The sequence below is a fragment of the Solanum pennellii genome, chromosome 11, assembly GCF_001406875.1.
Source record: "Solanum pennellii chromosome 11, SPENNV200".
Lineage (NCBI taxonomy): Eukaryota > Viridiplantae > Streptophyta > Magnoliopsida > Solanales > Solanaceae > Solanum > Solanum pennellii.
The window spans coordinates 64,725,198-64,744,651 of record NC_028647.1 but is presented as its reverse complement, the minus strand read 5'-3'; the positions used below and the strand labels follow the sequence as shown (position 1 = coordinate 64,744,651).

The 19,454-nt window shown below is 36.0% G+C and overlaps 3 protein-coding genes across 6 annotated transcripts; 1 reads left to right on the top strand and 2 right to left on the bottom strand.

Annotated features, from left to right (window-relative positions):
* Nucleotides 1-1,283: 1,283 nt before the first annotated feature.
* Nucleotides 1,284-4,674, top strand: LOC107003024 (short-chain dehydrogenase/reductase 2b-like). 2 transcript variants are annotated; one of them, XM_027913213.1, is made up of 5 exons: nucleotides 1,284-1,420; nucleotides 2,256-2,499; nucleotides 2,580-2,657; nucleotides 3,307-3,489; nucleotides 3,988-4,674. In XM_027913213.1, exons 1-5 carry the CDS (start codon nucleotides 1,284-1,286, stop codon nucleotides 4,363-4,365), a joined length of 1,020 nt encoding a protein of 339 aa, XP_027769014.1. In that variant the 3' UTR covers nucleotides 4,366-4,674. The 2 variants fall into 2 exon arrangements, with proteins under 2 accessions (XP_027769014.1, XP_015056752.1); XM_015201266.2 differs by having other exon boundaries at nucleotides 1,347-1,420; nucleotides 2,209-2,499.
* A 1,097-nt stretch (nucleotides 4,675-5,771) lies between these two features.
* On the bottom strand, nucleotides 5,772-8,206 carry LOC114073839 (putative disease resistance protein At3g14460). 3 transcript variants are annotated; one of them, XM_027913004.1, is made up of 3 exons: nucleotides 8,068-8,206; nucleotides 6,154-7,923; nucleotides 5,772-6,071 (listed from the first exon to the last, which is right to left on the bottom strand). In XM_027913004.1, the coding sequence occupies exon 2, from the start codon at nucleotides 7,908-7,910 to the stop codon at nucleotides 6,816-6,818; it is 1,095 nt and encodes a 364-aa protein (XP_027768805.1). In that variant the 5' UTR covers nucleotides 7,911-7,923; nucleotides 8,068-8,206; the 3' UTR covers nucleotides 5,772-6,071; nucleotides 6,154-6,815. The 3 variants fall into 3 exon arrangements, with proteins under 3 accessions (XP_027768805.1, XP_027768804.1, XP_027768806.1); XM_027913003.1 differs by having other exon boundaries at nucleotides 6,154-7,989; nucleotides 8,068-8,138; XM_027913005.1 differs by lacking the exon at nucleotides 8,068-8,206 and adding an exon at nucleotides 7,924-8,066 and having other exon boundaries at nucleotides 6,154-7,839.
* Nucleotides 8,207-8,889: 683 nt separating this feature from the next.
* LOC107004513 (putative disease resistance protein At3g14460) lies at nucleotides 8,890-17,832 on the bottom strand. The gene is given in 9 exon segments (XM_027913000.1): nucleotides 8,890-8,930; nucleotides 10,677-10,730; nucleotides 10,988-11,138; nucleotides 11,234-11,360; nucleotides 12,355-12,469; nucleotides 12,550-12,616; nucleotides 13,670-16,918; nucleotides 16,920-17,488; nucleotides 17,575-17,832. Coding segments are annotated over 2 exon segments (3,780 nt in total). The 5' UTR covers nucleotides 17,480-17,488; nucleotides 17,575-17,832; the 3' UTR covers nucleotides 8,890-8,930; nucleotides 10,677-10,730; nucleotides 10,988-11,138; nucleotides 11,234-11,360; nucleotides 12,355-12,469; nucleotides 12,550-12,616; nucleotides 13,670-13,698.
* Nucleotides 17,833-19,454: the final 1,622 nt, after the last annotated feature.

The window sequence follows — 19,454 nt, the reverse complement described above, 5'->3', positions numbered from 1 at the left end:
TAGATCAAACTCTATGATAACAATTTGAAATTTCAGTCGTTATTATTTTTCATCTACAAAGATCGAAAAATAGTTATCTGTGAATTTTGCTCTTACGAAAGATAGATAATATTATTTCTTCTATTTGATTTTATGTCACGAGTTTGTAATTACCTTTTCTTTTAATAAAAAAGTAAAATTAATATGCATGTGTACAATATAATTTAATAATAATTATTTATATTACTATTATTATTATAATACTTTGTATTATGCTATTTGTATGTTATTGCTAGGTCTGTAATGGACCAAATTTTTACATGGGCCAAATCATATAAAATAGGTTGGGCTACTTTCATTCAAGAAAAGCCCATTTTCTTTGTTAAGAGATAAATTGGGCTGGCTCATGTTGAGTTCCATTGAGGTGTAAGATAAAATATATATATATATATATATATATATATATACACACGTGTATTATTGCTATTAGATACACTAAATTAGAGAGATATGCAAGCAAGATAGGAGGGAGGTGAGAGAGATCTCCAGATACATGCAATCACACTATATACATGTATCTGATCAATATACGTAGAAGGAACCAAGCAAGAGAAGAGAGAACCGAGAGAGAGAGTTAGGTAGAGGTGAATCCACTTTGATACAATATATCTAGAGAAAACCGAGCAAGAGAAAAGAGAACCGAGCGAGAGAGTTAGATACAGGTGAATCCACTTTGATACAATATATCTAGAATAAATTACACTTAATTTAATCCTTACGTATCTGAGATGCATGTATTAGTACTCACTAGATACATGTTTCCATAATTCAAAACATGGTAAAATCGTAATATTGAAAATTAACGCGAATCTAAGCAATTAACTCTTAAGTTAGTAGGATTTCCGTAACTTACCCTAAAATAAAAAAGGACAATTACATATAATATCAGTCCATACACTATGTTTACTATCTATTAAATCCAAACTTATATAAATTAGGAAAAAATGGTCAACTCAATTTTTCTCGTCTTTCTTCGTCCTTCCTCATCCTCATATATCACAATATTCGAAATATCGTGAAGATTTCATATCTAAAATTTAGAACGGTTTTTAGAGGTGATTTTGAGTTAGTCGAATTTGAATAGTCAGTATATTAGTGTGTAATAAGCATCATGTGGAGGAGTTCCATTGAAGTGTAAGATACAATAAAATCTTTCTATAAAGATATTCGCATGATTTCAAAATAAATAATATTATTAAATGTGTCTTACATAATACGAATCATCGTTGAACGAATAATAAATCATGAAAAAGACAAATATGAAAGGCCCACAACTTTTGATATTTGTACTTATATTTATTAATTTATTTAAGTACTTGTGTAGCACTAGCACTAGCCCTACACTCCCATTTGCAGAGTTGTTTTGTCTCTCCATTTGCTGGTAAGTCAAAATCTGTTCAGATCTTGATATTTTGGTCTTTGACTCTTTGATTGTTTAGATTCAGGTGATTCTTTTCGTCTGTCCTAGCCTCGATAGGTGATTATTTACGTTTATCCTAGCCTCGATAGATTGAGTTAATTATACCTTTTATTAGTGGGAGGTAGCATATATCTGTTCGAATTAGTTGAGGTCTCACCTTTGATTATACTAAGATGATAATGTCATTTGATTACTGTTACTATCTGTTGTTTCTTTATATATCTTATTGTTTTATTGTAGTTTTTATTATGTTACTGTCTGATGTTTCTTGTACTTTCATTACTTGTTTCTCGAAACTGCTTTGGACTAATTTTACTTTGAGTTGAGGATCTGTCAGAAATAACCTCTCTATCTATGAGGTCTGGTTAACGTCTGATTACACTCTACCTTCCCTATACCGTACTTTTTGAAACTACACTGGGTATGTTGTTGTAAAAACATGAAGAGCAGGGGATTCGACAATGCTATGTACTAAGTAAACAGAATTTAAAATTTGGCATTGTATACACAATGCAATTTTTCTGTCTTAGGTAGTTGAAGAGACCTCAACTAATCAACATTATACCGGTAATCCGGTCAATTAAGGCTTAGGTAGATGAAAAGAATTCGTCGTTTTGTCTGTGTTGATTTTATGATTGATGGTTCACAAGGTTGTTGTTTCAACTCTTGAACTACTAGTCTATACCTATCTCTTTCTTCCTATTGCGTTAGTTCGTTTGAGAAACTGTTATTATTTCTTATCTCTGCAGGAAAAAAGTTAGAAACTTTGGACTTAAGTGATGGGAGATGTTTGTAGGTATGCAGTTGTTACAGGAGCAAACAAGGGAATTGGCTTCGAGACTGTCAAACAGCTCGCGAAATCAGGTGTAACGGTTATCTTAACAGCCAGAAATGAAAAGAGAGGAATGAAAGCAACATCCTTGCTGAATGAACAAGGACTTTCGAACGTTGTGTTTCATCAGCTTGATGTTCAAGATGCTAAAAGCATCGAGTCCTTAGCAAAGTTCGTACAAACACAATATGGGAGGCTTGATATTCTGGTAAGAGCATGAACGGATCAGTTTCTCGTGCGATTTTTTTTGAAAGTAAATATAGGGAAGTTGATGATAAGTTTATGCAGGTAAATAATGCTGGAGCTTCTGGAGTTGTAGTTGATGAAGATGTCCTAAGGGCCTTGAATGTAGATCCGGTAGATTGGGTAAGATAATTTTCTCAATGCTTAGTTACAGATTTCACATGGTAATTCAATACAATAACAACAACATACGCATTGTAATTCCGTAAATGAGGTCTGGAGAGGGTAAGATGTATGTAGAATTTTTTCCTACCTTTGTGACGTTGAGAAGTTGTTTTCGATAGACCCTTGGTCCAGAAACTTTGAGGAAAGCGATAATCGCCTTGTGTGGTCTCTGATCTTGCTCTGAACTATTCTTAGAGTGAGGGACAGTTTTATGTCGTAACTCTTAAGGATAAGATACAACAAACCTACCTGAGGACAGTGGCAAGAGCTATGATTTTCACTAAAGGGGAGTCAGAGTAAATTTCTTATTTCGTAGTGATTTCCTTAAAGAGGAAAAAAGAAAAGAGCGTGATCGGGAAGGTTAGAGTAGCCAAAGCCATTCGAATTTTTTATTTTATACATTGAAGATATCCATACTGGTGCCAATAGTTCATCGCATAAGTCGGGATCACCAACTGATATAGTAATATGAACTAATATAATAGAAAAAGAACTGTTTTTTCTCGTATACTGTCTCTGGTTACATTGCTACTGCAGGCTTTACGCTAATCAGAATTGTCATATTGATGTAAATGGGATTTACCTATATGCTTTTTGTTGTAAACAGTTAGCAGGGAAAGCTGTCAACGTCATTCAAGTTGCGATGAAAACAACTTATGAGAGTGCCAAATTATGCTTGGACACTAATTACTATGGCGTTAAGAACGTTACTGAAGCTCTTCTTCCATTGCTGCAAAATTCTCCTTCAGCAAGAATTGTTAATGTTTCCTCCCTTAGAAGTGAGTTAAAGGTAATTAAACAAAACTCCATTTCCTCTGTACTGATCTTTACTATCCACTCTCTTAAGCACCTTCGATCTTCTGTTAGACGATATAGTCACACTGCTAGGTTTTTCAAAATATAGGGATTATAGGTGAAGTCTTTCCATTTGCTTAAGTATTGGGGAGCAGAGTTACCTAGTAAACGCGATGATTTAAGTTAGCAGGTTGTTTGGACACCGTTGTTACATGAACAAGAAGAAAGAAAATAAGCTAGATTTTCTCTTAATCGTAGCTTGTTGTATTTTAAGGGATTGTATTGTAACTTCCAAAGGACAAGATCTTTATAATTCTCGAGTCATTTTTTCAGTCCGAAAACTCAATCCTACAAATACTTTTTTGGTAACCATGATGTCCGGACCAACTTGTTTGCACCTGGATACCTGCTATCTCCCACTAACGTACAAGTACTGGGTAACTTTTGACATATTAGAAGGATTTCTTATTGATTTTGTATCGTTGTAATGCAGCGAGTACCAAACGAGGAGAGGAGAAAGGAGCTAGGAGATGTTGAAAACTTGACAGAAGATAAACTCGACAAGATTCTGCAGAATTTTTTGCATGATCTGAAACAAGATGCTCTCGAGGTGAACGGTTGGCAGATGATGCTACCAGCATATAGCATATCAAAAGTCTCACTCAATGCTTACACTCGAATTCTTGCAAGAAAGTACCCGAAAATGTGTATCAATTGTGTTCATCCTGGATACGTCAACACGGATATAAACTGGCATACAGGAACAATGCCCGTCGAAGAAGGAGCTGAAGGATCTGTCATGCTAGCTCTTTTGCCTGATGGAGGACCTACTGGTTGCTACTTTGATCGTACAGTAGTTGACGAGTTTTAGATACAACAATAACTATGCCTCAGTCCCAAACAAGTTGGGGTCAGTCGTGATGTTTTAGATATAACAATAAGTACGCCTCAGTCCCAAACAAGTTGGGGTCAGTCGCGATGTTTTAGATCAAGTCGTGAAATTAAGACTATTTGTTTCAGTGTCTCTTGGAATTTGGTTGAATTTCTGAGCTTGATTGATGTTCTAGTGGTTGAATTAGTAATTGAAACAATGAGGGAAGCAAAGGATAATATAATCAAGTAATGTGTTGTATCGTATCGTACTGTAATGTTTTAATGATCAGTATAATGTTTGGATAGATTGTACTGTTCTCCAGCATCACACACTGTATCAAGTATCAACAGATCACACCATATCGTTCATTACACAAAATGAGGCCTTTCGTAGTTACCTAACAATGGATTTAAATGATATGATACAATGAAATTTAAGCGACAATCAAAACAAACAATGTATCTAAACTATCAATACACTACAACAGGTACCAATCATGGGCGTATCAAATTCAAATGTGACAAGTAAAAGTGAACGGATGGAGAAATTACCATCATTGATAACAAATGCCAGTAATTCATAACATTTAAATAAGTGAAAAATGACAAAATAGCCAAGAAATGCATTCAAACATCACATTGAGTGCAAATGTTACTCTTATGGCAAACTGAAATGAATAATGATACTGTGTAAAGGAGTTACCAGTTAGATCGATCACATGGGTTTGCCTACCATTAAAAAAGGTAGTTAAAAGTGTAAGACAATATTACCCATAAAAACACATTTTTTAAACCAAACTTTTACTTATAAAATAGTAAGATAGTAGAAAATAAATTACTTGTATTAGCCCTATACTCTCCATTTACAGGTACGTCGATATATGTTATCTTTGATGTTGCTGCATAAAATGTTTAGATTCAAGCATCGATAGACAGAGTTAGTTGATATCTATGTTACTATGAGGTAGCACATACATGTTGAAAACGAATATATCTTTTCAAAAGCAATTTAGATTCTGTATGTTGAAGAGAGGTGAGGCTTTTGAGATTTTGGCTGCTTAATGTTTTCAGATTGTATATGAATAGAGGAACGCAACTCCCAATGTTCAATCTCTTTGTCACTCCCATCATGATGGATCACTAACTCTGTGAGTCTGTGTAAACGCCACTTCTTTCGGCCATTCACCAGTTTCTCGCAATTACTGATCACAAGTTTTTGTAAATTGAAGGGAAATCCTCCTTCAGGGAAAGACTCTATCCTGATATGAGTTGGGGTGAGATAGTTGAGATTTTTCTATCCTTAATTAGAATTTAGGAGCACTAGTCGTAGAATGGGAAAAAAATCATGCCAGGAGCACCGCTCCTTCGATTGTGCAAATTCGAATTTAGTTGGACTCCAATGTGGATATCAAGCACCGAATGAGCAAACTACATATCCACTATAAAATATGGCAGTACTTCTTGGAGTTTATTCAACCATCAGAAGTTATAATTCTAATTTGATTTTCTGTACACAAGTCTTACAAAATGAGTACTCTAACCACTAGTTGAGTCCCAAACATATTAACTAATCGAGTTTGTCAACTTACAAAAGAGGCTTGCACTAGAAACATGAAATAGTATCAACGGTACACTGATTGTAATCGCCCTTCTTTGATAGTCTCATCCCAAAGACTTGCCTATAACAACAGACCTGAAAATTCACTGTGGACGACATAATAGCTTTAGTGGAAAGATTAAAAAAAAAAAAAGAATTCGGGAACAGATGTAAAAATAGCAGCAGCACCTTAGAAACACTTCCTACGGACAATTAATGTACCAGATTTGTCGTACTCGCTCTTCAAAAGCCACATCTGATTAAGCACAAAACATGTTTAAGTTAGCAACAACACATGAGTTCAAAATGTAGCTTAAAATTGCAAAAGTATATGCAAGAGAAGATATCTGAAGACAGTGATTTTCTTACTCCTTGGTTTAACACCCTGCAAATGTATATCTATAGCCCTTACCTATCAAAATGTAGTTGTCTGGTCGCTATACGAAAGAAAAAAGATGTTTAGCTTTTTTGTCTACCTCTTTTACCTATCAAAATTTCTAGTGACATAGGATGGTTGATGATTACAAGAACTAAAAACTTTTGATTAAACATGGTGGCAATTGAGACGTGAATGAAAACACGGTAAGAGCATAAACCAATAAGCCATGAGAAACATAGAATCATATAACATCTGACAATGGAAGTTGCAGTTATTTCCTAAAACTTGTGATTGAATTATCCTTTAAAAAAGTTAGAATCTGTATGGAGCTTACCTGTAAAGCTATGTGTTTGATGATGAGCACGACATGATTTAAAATGAAAAGAATTAAGAAAAAAGCAAAGTGAAATAAAAAGCTTCTGAGAGGGTAACGAATAGCTTACATCAGTTGGAGAGCCATTTGTTTTAATTGTTAAATATATTGCCAATCGATGTTTATGGTGGGGATATGAGCAATTTGTGGCCAGTATTCCCCCTTGTCAAATTCTAGTAGTGGTCTGAGCAATGGACATTTGGAAATCCATAGTGCAGAGAGGGAAGAGGGCATCCCTTTTACTGGAAGGGATTGGAGATTAGGGCAATCCTTGATGTCCAGGTGAGAGAGGGAGGAGGGCAGTGCTGATTCTGAAAGTGATTGGAGATTACATAAATTCGAGATTATTAGAGTTTGAAGCGAAGTGAGGTGAGAAAAGGAGGAAATCTGGCCTTGTGACTGAATCTGAGATAAATTACCCTCAATACATAGATATTGAAGAGAGGTGAGGCTTTTGAGATGTTGGCTGCTTAATGTTTTCAGATTGGATACCTCAAGTCTTGTAATAGAACAAGGAAACTCCCAATGTTCAATATCTTCGTCACTCCCATCATGAGAGATCCATAACTCTGTGAGTCTCTGTAAATGCCACTCCTTTCGGCCATTCACCAGTTTCTTGCAATGTATGATACGGAGTTTTTGTAAATTGAAGGGCAATTCTCCTTCTATTTCTGGACAATCAGACAGATGCAGTTCCTTGAGAGATGGAAGGAGTTCTGGAAGACACTTGAGCTTCTTACAGCCATAAATATCCAGTAACGTCATCTGGGCCGCTCCTCCACATGCCACCGATAGTTTTTCAACGTTCTCACAATTCGAAATATGGAGAGTTTCAGTGGCAGTAGGAACCAAAAACCTAGTAACGTTCTGGCAATCCATAATACTCAATTCACGTGCTGTTGGGAGAAACTCAGGTGATATATCATCTACACAACCACAATCCTTCACACTCAAATACTCCACAAACATCTCACCAACTGGCGCCTCCAATTTCAATTTTGGGCAACCAGATATCGCTATTCTCTTCAAGGTAGTTGGCAGTATGCTAAAAGGAAAGGAGGTAACAGACTTACAATCCCATATATATATTTCCTCAATCTGCTTCATTGCTTCAAGTTGGGATCTAAACAGTTGAGCATCATCAAAAACAACTGGACAACCAACAACTTCTAAACTTGAAAATTGGATGCTCATCACTCATCAGTACCTTAACTTGCCATAACACTTCCCATCAGTGAGCAAGCTTTGCTTTAAGCATCCAGAGGTATGGTGACTTGCAGAACGTGATAAGAATAAAAGATCCAGTTGTCGTTATCCATTGAGCAAACTAAAAATGGAATGAAAGAATTACCTCGCATCATCAATCAAGCAAACATAGCGCAGAACATTCCCATTTGCAGAAGCTTGTTTAATCCTATCTTCAATTTTCTGATCAAGTAAGGGAAGGCCGTTCACTAGAAAGTCTTCCAGAGGCATCACATCTGGTCCCATTTCTTCAGGATACAAGCTTTCAATCTGAAAATGGAATTGCAAATGCATCAAGGTTTCTGAAGATGATTGAATTAGTAACAAAACAAAGAGAGATGGTGACATGTATCCTAACCTTCATATTGTCTAGGTTTAAACGCCGTCCAAGGAGCCGAGCAAGAATGAGAGCCTGTTACGAAGACATCAAAACAAAATGTTGTCATGAGGGATATTCAACTTCTCAAAATTTACAGAACGAATTAGAACTATGAACTTTTCGTGAAAGGTACCGAGAAACCAAGTATTAACTATATCAAGTTGGATAAGATATGCTTCCCATCACAATCTGCGAAAATGATTCTGCCTAAATCACTGCTTTTCTGCTCCCCAAAGGCAGCATCATCCCAAGCACCAAATAAGGAAAAATTATAACAAAGACATCATTCAGCTAAAATGGCCATACTCATAAATGGACAACATTCAGCATTAGAATATCACAGAAAAAATATACTTCCTGAAAACACTTTCTACAGTGAGTGTGAGTATATAGCAGATGAAACATTATGTCTTAATTATGCATACTGTAAGACTGCAGGTAAGTTCAATAAAAAAGAAAGATACTGCTTTAATCAGCATAATAGTTTGGCAATATAAATGGATTGAAATCTTGGACACTGTAAGTTTAAGAAGAAAGATGTTTCCTAACCTTTCTTGCTACATCCATACCACCTAGATCATCCCGAGGATCTGCAGATAAGTATGAATACATAAGAATAACTTCATACTTCAACTATCCTAATGAGAATTGAGATGAAGTGCAATGTCAGCGATTTTTTTCTTCCATAATGATATTTGGGATGGATGTACGATTCGTGTTAATTGCTGCTAGAAAGTAGACTGCATCTTGACAATGCATTGAAGACATTGTTATTTCTTTATTAGAAAAGGAACTAGAATTTCCTTAGAAGTTTTGGATGGCTCCAGATTTCTTATATAATCCTGCTGAAAACAGAATTACGATCTCCTTGAATAAAGCACTCTCCTTAAAAAGTTTTACAGGTTATTAATACTCTCCTTATGTAGTTAGAAGAAATGTATGATGGAATGTGAACTTATTGATACTTCTATGAATTTATATGGTAAACCTCCAATAGGTTAGGAGGACCCGCTTAGTGCTTCTTAGTAATCTCAAGAGAGAGATATAGAAGGTTAGTTTTACACTATCTTATAGGTGACTAGACCTAATGGTGCCTTTCCAACTGTTATTATGAATCAATTTCTGTATTCGTCATGTCGTATTCACTAGGATGCAATGACTTGCATCTTTTGGGGTAGGAAGCCTGCTCTTGGAAAGGATTATCAACAAAAATCAAAGACAATCACGACGCAAAATGGACACTGATACCTTCTTTATATACGTTCTACCTCTAAATACTATAATACTTTCAGGCAATTGGGCAATATAGAAGAAACAGAATATTGGGTCATGACTATGGTAACGATGAGCACATAGATTAACCACCAAAAGGATTGAAAAGGGTTGCTGTTAGTTTACCACATTGGTTAAAGGCACCCTTATATGATCTTGGATTAGCTTTTTGGACTGGGTTAGGCACAAAGTCCATTTACTTAATGATATCTCGCTCAAGCTCATCCCTAATGTTTAATTACCCAATGTTTAGCCCCTATGTTATTTTATATATACTCCATAGCAATTTCAGACAACTTTGTTATTTTATATATACTCCAGCACCAACCTACCACAGATATAGCAATTTCAGACAACTTTGCTAAACCGAGTATAAACTGATCTAGGGCAACACTATCCTTCGTATACCACAGAAGCTAAATTAATCACTTAAACAAGCACAATGCGCTACAAATCCCATATCATAATTTTGGAAGTCAAACAAGAAAAGCTTTTAAAGCAGAAGAGGAAGGTTTAACGTGTATGAGACATTTAAGAATCTCAAATTTAAGTGAAGCTAATTTTTAATCAACTAGTGCTCTAGATATCAGATAAACCAAATGATACCCATCACTATACATATGATCAGTTAATCTTTCTATCTTCAAATGTAAATTTACAGATAGATGCCTAATTACATCCTTCTTTCAGCGAACAGTGGGAGGAAATCTGACACAGGAAAATTGGAACTTTCACAGTTGAGAGAGTAGGATGGAGGGACTCCAGCCATCCTACCACACCCCTTGGTGATAAAGGGACTGGATATACTTGTGTTTAAATTGACTAGAAAAAGAAGCTACAAAACGGAACTAGTCACCACTGCAAGATGTTGATATCAAAAAGACAGGACAACCAAGGTTTCAGCCAGCTTTCTGGTCTTACTCGATCAAACACAATTCAAGTTTTTCTACCAAGAGACCCATACACTAGTATAACCCCATAACATGACACTTTAAAATCTCCTTTGTCTCCAACATTTCAGTGCACAAAAGATTTCTACATGCAATAGAAACAAGAGAACATACAGTTGACTCGTGTCTAAGGCGACGGGGCTGTGACACCAACTTATCATAATCCTCCTGCAAATAAGGCAAAAATAATCAATACACTAAACATAACAGTTGACTTCAACTTTGTTGAATAGTGTGATCATCTCATCCAAAAGATTAGGTTGAGTGCACCTTTGTTTATTTAAAACTGCTTGACTCACAATGTTAGTCAATCAAAAAAAATGAAACAGAAGATCAAACTTCCCACTTAACAAATTCAACAATTGTGAGGAGATTAACAAGATGAAATTGGACACATAATAATGGTAGCTATTTCAACCACTAACCTTTGTACACTGTTTATAATTATGATCAAAACTCCCACAAACAAAACATGGTTTTTTTGCGTTTGGCTGAAGTACAACTGACTGTCGTATGACCACAATTATAACACGTCCCCCAACTGCTGTCTGGAGGATCGAAGTATCTGGGCCCCCGCTGAGATCACAGAATGAATAATAAAGATATAGACCAGCTAAGCCATTCAAGAGATTGTTTGGATTTGTAAAAAACAACAGTTCAAATCATATTACTTCAACTCACAACAAGCCTTTGTAGGACGACACCGTTAGACATATCAACGGGATTCTGTTCAGCTGCATTGTCAACAACATTCATATCTATACTAACCACATTTTCTCCTTCTTTCATTCCATCCGCCTAAAACAGTCAAGTAGATAAAAGTACACATCAGTGATCAAGCTCATTTTTTCTACCATTAGTAATTCATTTTCCAGATTTCCAAATTAAATATGAAAAACAAATGCATATTTAACCTTGCAAATCATTGTAGAAGAGAAAGATTAAACTAACTTTGTGTAAATGATTTTTTGTTGACAAAAGATAAATGTCACTTAAAGACTTACTTTGGGTTTCAAGGGAATGGGATTACAATTTACATTTTATAGGTCTGAATAGTATAATGAATTAAAATTTTTGATAGTCGTGCAAAAAACAAGTACATAATCTTAAAAATTATTGGACATCTCAAAAAATAGAACTTGGAATGGAAAAGGTATAGCATTTCATCCATTCCTTTCTTTTCCTTCAAACAAATCATCCCAAGACACAATAACTTCTTTTAATGGTAAGTACTTGTCTATCGATCAAGGGTCTATCCAACACAGCCTTTGGGTATGTTCTTGTCATTGTTAATGGTGAGAACTATCTTCTTTCGTAGTTATTTCGGTTTTCTACTTTTTTGTGAATAGGTGTCAGTTTGGTTATCAGTTTTCTATTAGCAGCTTAAACTATACTTCCACTCTGTTTATTGGTTTGAGCAAGATATGATAATTTTTAGTTTACACTTTATACCGAATATAACTTATATGAGTTGGGGTGAGATAGTTGAGATTTTTCTATCCTTAATTAGAATTTAGGAGCACAAGTCGTAGAATGGGGAAAAAATCATGTCAGGAGCGCCGCTCCTTTAAATGTGCAAATTCGAATTTAGTTGGACTCCAATGTGGAAATCAAGCACCGAATGAGCAAACAACATATCCACTATAAAAATATATCACTACTTCTTAGAGTTTATTCAACCATCACGAGTTATAATTCTAATTTGATTTTCTGTACACAAGTCTTACAAAATGAGTACTCTAACTACTAGTTGAGTCCCAAACATATTAACTAATCGAGTTTGTCAACTTACAAAAGAGGCTTGCACTGGAAACATGAAATAGTTTCAGCGGTACACTGATTGTAATCACCCTTCTTTGATAGTCACATCTCAAAGACTTTCCTATAACAACAGACCTGAAAATTCACTGTGGACGACATAATAGCTTTAGTGGAAAGATTTTTTAAAAAAAGAACTCGGGAACAGATGTAAAAATAGCAGCAGCACCTTAGAAACACTTCTTACGGACAATTGATGTACCAGATTTGTCGTACTCGCTCTTCAAAATCCACATCTGATTAAGCACAAAACATGTTCAAGTTAGCAACTACACATGAGTTCAAAATCTAGCTTAAAATTGCAAAAGTATATGCAAGAGAAGATATCTGAAGACAGTGATTTTCTTACTCGTTAGATTAACACCCTACAAATGTATATCTATAGCCCTTACCTATCAAAATGTAGTTGTCTGGTCGCTATACGAAAGAAAAAAGATGTTTAGCTTTTTTGTCTACCTCTTTTACCTATCAAAATTTCTAGTGACATAGGATGGTTGATGATTACAAGAACTAAAAGCTTTCGATTGAACATGGTGGCAGAAGCTACATATGATTTCTTTGGCAATTGAGACGTGAATGAAAACACGGTAAGAGCATACACCAATAAGCCATGAGAAACATAGAATCATATAACATCTGACAATGGAAGTTGCAGTTATTTCTTAAAACTTGTGATCGAATTATCCTTTCAAAAAGTTAGATTCTGTATGGAGCTTACCTATAAAGCTATGTGTTTGATGATGAGCATGTTGGGTTTTATTTGCCCTAAATTTCTTACCATGTATAGGTTTTCCTTTTAGGAAAAGGTTTTGGATTGACTAATCCTTTTTCTGGTAGGAAAAGGTTTAGGACTCTATAAATAGAGGCATGTTCCTTCTAACTTAATCAGCATTCACAATGTAGTCTTAAGGGCTTTGAGAGTTTTGGTTAGAGGGAGAATTTATGGGTCACAAGCTTGATACGTTATCCCTTGTGTGACCCTCCCATGTATTCCGAGTGATTTGGTTGAGGTTGTTTCCCTCTGTATTTTGTACTCTCATATTTATAGTGGATTGCTCATCTCCTTTGTGGACGTAGGTCGATTGACCGAACCACGTTAAATCTTTGTGTCTTTTGATATATTTCTCGTTGTCTTCTTATTCGTGGTCTTTTGAGGTTTGCTTTGCTAGCTTCCGCGTTTACACCTGCTTATTTTCGGTCCTAACAGAGCACGGCATGATTTAAAATGAAAAGAATTAAGAAAAAAGTAAAGTGAAATAAAAAGCTTCTGAGGGTAACGAATAGCTTACATCAGTTGGAGAGCCATTTGTTTTAATTGTTAAATATATTCCCAATCGATCTGTATGGTGGGGATATGAGCAATTTGTGGCCAGTATTCCCCCTTGTCAAATTCTAGTAGTGGTTTGAGCAATGGACATTCTAAAATCGATAGTGTAGAGAGGGAAGAGGGCAATGCTGATTCGGAGAGTGATTGGAGATTAGGGCAATTATCTATCTCCAGGTGAGAGAGGGAGGAGGGCAGTGCTGATTCTGAAAGTGATTGGAGATTAGGGCAATGGATGATGGTCAGGTGAGAGAGGGAGGAGGGCAGTGCTGATTCAGGTAGTGATTGGAGATTACGGAAATTCCAGATTTGTAGAGTTTGAAGCGAAGTGAGGTGAGAAAAGGAGGAAAGCTGGCCTTGTGACTGAATCTGAGGTAAATTACCTTGAATACAAAGATATTGAAGAGAGGTGAGGCTTTTGAGATGTTGGCTGCTTAATGTTTTAAGATTGGATACCTCAAGTCTTGTAATAGAGGAAGGCAACTCCCAATGTTCAATATCTTTGTCACTCCCATCATGATGGATCTTTAACTCTGTGAGTCTCTGTAAATGCCACTCCTTTCGGCCATTCACCAGTTTCTTGCAATTACTGATATAGAGTTTCTGTAAATTGAAGGGCAATTCTCCTTCTATTTCTGGACAATCATACAGTTGCAGTTCCTTGAGTTCCTGCATACAGTCTGGAAGACACTTGAGCTTCTTACAGCCATAAATTTCCAGTAACGTCATCTGGGCCGCTCCTCTACATGCCACCGATAGTTTTTCAACATTCTCACAACTCCAAATAAGGAGAGTTTCAGTGGCAGTAGGAATCAAAAACCTAGTAACGTTCTGGCAATTCATAATACTCAATTCACGTGCTGTTGGGAGAAACTCAGGTGATATATCATCTACACAACCACAATCACTCACACCCAAATACTCCATAAACATCTCACCAATTGGCGCCTCCAATTTCAATTTTGGGCAACCAGATATCTCTATTCTCTTCAAGGTAGTTGGCAGTATGATAAAAGGAAAGGAGGTAACAGACTTACAATCAAATATATCTATTTCCTCAATCTGCTTCATTGCTTTAAGTTGGGATCTAAACAGTTGAGCATCATCAAAAACAACTGGACAATAACTAACTTCTAACCTTTTTAAACTTGAAAATTGGATGGGTATCTCCAAACTGAGTTTAGGGCAATTTTTAATTGAAAGGTTCTCAAGTGTAGGGAACTCTCCAATTCCTAGTGCGTGCCATTGCTTCCACTCAGGCGTATCTTCAAATTCAAGCTTCTCTAGACAGTTAAAAGGCTTTTTGGAGGACAATCTGCCATAGAATTCTTCCGTCACCACTCTTATTCCATACATCCCTCTAATAGAAAGGAATTTCAAACAAGGGAGTTGTCCTAGTGCTGGCAAGGAGTAACAGTCCTTGCAGTAGCTAAGAGACAATTTCACCAGCTTGACAAACAAAGGATCAGCTACCCAATTGGGAAAGTTTGTCCCTCTATATCCACTGATTTTGACTTCTTTAATGTTTTTATGTGGGCGTAGCTCATCAAGTATGTCTCTTTCTGTTTGTGAATTGTCGGCAATACTACTTTCACTCCACTCCAATGATAATTGCTCAACATGATTCTTCTCCCTCATCTTTGCCTTCACAGCTTCCCTTCTATCAACCACATTTTCCAACTTCACAACTGATAGAGATCCATATAAGTTTTGTGCTTCACCCAAATATTCCATTCTCCAACCACCTACAAGAAACTTGGCTCCCACCAACACTTGGAGGCTTTTCAACCTGCTCAGATGTAGTGGCATCTTCAAGCGAAGAGTGTCGCTTATGTCAAGATGACGCAAGTTAATCAACTTCTCCATCTGCAGCGGTAGCTCCTCAAGTTCATAACAAGATGACAGGAGAAGTGTCTCTAAATTATACAATCCACAAATGGAATCCGGCAACTTTGTAATCCATGTACAAGAAAGGTCCAAAAATCTGAGGAGCTTTAATTTGATAAACAAGTCATTTGGCAACTCCTTATTCTTGTAATGAGACAATGATAGTACCCTCAAGGATCTTAGTGTAGGCAGTATGTTATGCAACACCCTCTTGCTTAGATAGTGCGATCTAAATTCAATACGTATCGGAAGCAATGTCCTCAGCTGCTCCAATTTGTAGAGGGGTGTCAATTTCTCAAACTCACCATCTCTTCCCATTGAATAAGATACGTGCCGACTTTTTTCCAACATAAAAGATCCTTTTCTCTCTTCCAACCTGATACAAAGTTTTGAAGATGCAATTTGGGCTAAATCGTTGACAAGGTCATGCATTAGGAATAATTCCTCTATGTTCCTTTTAGAAGGATTTGGGACCTTTTCAAATAATGATCTTGATCTCAACTCTAGAAAGTATTGGTTGCCTAAATCTTGATTTATTTCATCTTTCACTGGTACGAGACCATTGGCAATCCATAGATGAATAACTTGTTCTTTCCTAAATGGATAATCTTTAGGAAATATTGCACAAAAAGAAAAGCATCGCTTTAAATGTGCGGGAAGATCATTGTAGCTCAACATTAACGCTGGTAATATGTCATTGTCTCGCAGCTCCCATATTTCACTTCTCAGAACACATTTCCACTCTTCAACCTCTGATTTGGAGCGTAACATGCCAGCGAGCGTCTTAAGAGCTAAGGGCAGTCCTTTGCACTTAGCTGCAATTTGTCTTCCAACCTCTTCAAGTTCCAGATGTTCCATAGCATCCATGATTTCAAATGCATTTCTTTTGAATAGAGACCAAGAGGCTTCAGTAGACAAATTTTCCATGCTAATTTTCTCATTTCCCATCATCAAGGCAACACTCTCTTTACGTGTCGTTACAATAATCTTACTTCCTGTATCTCCTTGTACAAAAACATTTCTCAACTCATCCCACTCGTTGTAGTTGTCATTCCACACATCATCCAAAACAACAAGAAACTTCTTCCCCTTTAAGCTTTCCTTCAGTTTAACTTGTAGCTGATTAAGATTGTGATCAACCTTCAACTCAAATGATCCAATTTCTTGAAGTAAACCTTTTGTTATTGTGAAAGCATCATATGCCTCAGAAACACAAAACCAAGCTTTCAAAACAAAATGTTTCTGCACTCTCTCATCATTGTAAACCGCTTTAGCAAGTGTTGTCTTACCCAAGCCGCCCATTCCAACAATAGGAACTACGACCAATCAAATTCTCTATTTCATTCTGCCTTCCAAAGATATCAGAATCATCAACCAAAGAAGTTGAAGGTGTTCTAGTTTCTTGTTTGGTCGAAATAAAATGCTCCTTTAAGCCAAGGCGACCAATTTGCTTTTCCAACACCTCCAACGTTTCAATGGTTTCTTCCAACTTATCCTTTATGTTAAGAAAGAAATCATCACTCAAGCACAGGTTGGGGTCACTTACTTGTTTGTTGCTTGTTTCAGCAAGATTTTGATGCTGGCCTTCCACCTTAAGCCTCGAAGCTTCATAATTGAATTCTTCTATCAAGTTTTCAGCGCCTTCCACAGCACTCTGAAGCTTATTAAACCATTGGCTCACATGTCGATTTGATGCTTGCTTATTCTCTGCATCACTTAGCACAATCTGAAGACCAAGCAAAATGTCCTCCAGCTTCTTTAAGAGCTTAACATGATCCTTATGCTTCTGAAACATGTTGAGCAGATCACCGTTAGGAGCAAGCCTATCAAACAGAACATTCAAAGCTGAGGAGAGAAATGCACCACCAACTGCTAAGCCAATCTCCATTTCTCAAATCTGCAAAAGCAAAACAAGGAAACACACAATATGATTCTTTAACAAAATATATCTTCAAATAGTGTCTGTTATGAGCTTTATTTTACCTGTTGAATGCTAAGTGTAATTTGCAAACAAGAATGATCAGCGATTGCTCTCTCTTTGTTTAGTACAACTATGTTCTAGCTAATCTACAAGAAGCAAAACTTTCCTCTTTTCTCTTTTCAAAAAGTTGAATAATTGAGGCAAGTATCTTTTGCTTTATGTCTATTCATTACTTTTGCTTTATGCACTTATTCATTTTTCAACAGCTCAGTGTAGTGCTTAATTGAGCCCAGCATATCATGAATACGTTTTAGAATTGGATTCTGTTCCATTTTCCTTTTCTCGATGGTATTATTTTTTCTGTGTTTACTTGAGCCGATGGCCTTTCCGAAATAACCTCTCTACCCTACAGGTAGTGATAAGGTCTGCATACACACTTCACTTGTACGTGAGGTTATACTTGGTACGTTGTTGTTTCAATTTTTCTATGTTGACATACCAAATAAACATCCTAACATATAATATAACATAATTGTCCTGAAAAAGGTACAATATACTGTAGTTTTAGCAATATGCTTGTTCGCTAAAACTACAAAACACAGACTAAGAAATAACTTCTTCTTTTTTTCCTTTTACTGAAGCAACAACTCAAACGATTGAGTACAATTAGCATAAGTCTAATATTAATTGTAATAGTGGCATATTTAGTTAAAAAAATAAAATCTATCTCACCCTTCTCACTCTATAGATTTTTTGCTAGATTACATATAAATTCTCTCTACGAGACACCAATATTTCGGTCATTCACCAGCTTCTCGCAATCGATGATCACAAGTGTTGTGCAATCCTCAACTGTTTGTGTTATAACATCAACTTCAAGAGTTTACTTGTTAATATCCAAAGTTGGAGGCATTAAAAAAAATTCAAATTATCCTTTTCTTTTTTTTTCTCTGTTGGAGGCATTAAAAAAAATTCAAATTATCCTTTTCTTTTTTTTTTCTCTTTCCCATGAGTATGACTTTTCATACAACAATAAGAGTCTTTTATCTCAATGGAATATATAATTGAGGCAAAAGATGAAGGATATTTTATTTATTTTGGGTGGGGATATATGTGGACAGCCATAGAAAAAATAATAATCAAAACTGTCCCTTTTTTAATCAGAAGTATCACTTTTCATCAAAGCACAAGGGTGCAACTCTAAACTCTCTCTCTGTATATATATATAATTTTAGTTTGTGTATATCCTATCTTCCCGAAATACCACTTGTGGGATTACATTGGATATGTTGTATGTCGAGCTGTACTAGTGATTACATCTTTTCTTTTGCGATTGTCCTGTCAGGTTGCATAGTACAAGTCAAAATGGCGCGAGGCTAGGCTGTTTTTGATGTCCTTTTTTCGGAAAATGATAAAAACAAAGCTAAAGTATTGGTGTTCTGTATCCATTAGGCGGAGAGCAAGTTTTCACGGGATTCAGTCAATTGTCTTGTGATGAATGTTGAGATGTACTAGTAGTCAAAATGTTGCAAGGTTCTTGTTGCTGCAGAGAATGAAAAGATAAAAGCAGTATTGATATTTGACGGTGAAACCTACCAATGTTAAACTTAGCTGCAGAAATCACTGTCGATTTTCCTTTAGATTAAGGTAACTTTACTTTGGTGCAAGGTGGATCCAGACTACTAGAATTTAGAATGGTTAAAAAACAAAAATGTGGAAGTAAAATTGATGCAATCTGTCGATATGTCAGGTAGAAACTTTGCGTAATGATCTACTGTAAACTGACGAGAGGCACTCTCGTGTATCTCCATTTCTTAAATCTGTAAATCAAAACAAGGAAACACACAATATGATTCTTTAACAAGATATATCTTCAAATAAGAGCATAAGATTTAAAAGTCTCATTTTATTTCGTAAACTTCGTGCACATTTACATTAAAAC

Bases quoted from the DNA above. Each gene is read 5' to 3' on its own strand.
- LOC107003024 (XM_027913213.1), top strand. From the start codon at position 1,284: ATGAAAAAGACAAATATGAAAGGCCCACAACTTTTGATATTTGTACTT. The intron at 1,421-2,255 runs GTAAGTCAAAAT...AGATGTTTGTAG, and splicing joins TTTTGTCTCTCCATTTGCTG to GTATGCAGTTGTTACAGGAG. The intron at 2,500-2,579 runs GTAAGAGCATGA...AAGTTTATGCAG, and splicing joins ATGGGAGGCTTGATATTCTG to GTAAATAATGCTGGAGCTTC.
- LOC114073839 (XM_027913004.1), bottom strand. From the start codon at position 7,910: ATGAGCATCCAATTTTCAAGTTTAGAAGTTGTTGGTTGTCCAGTTGTT.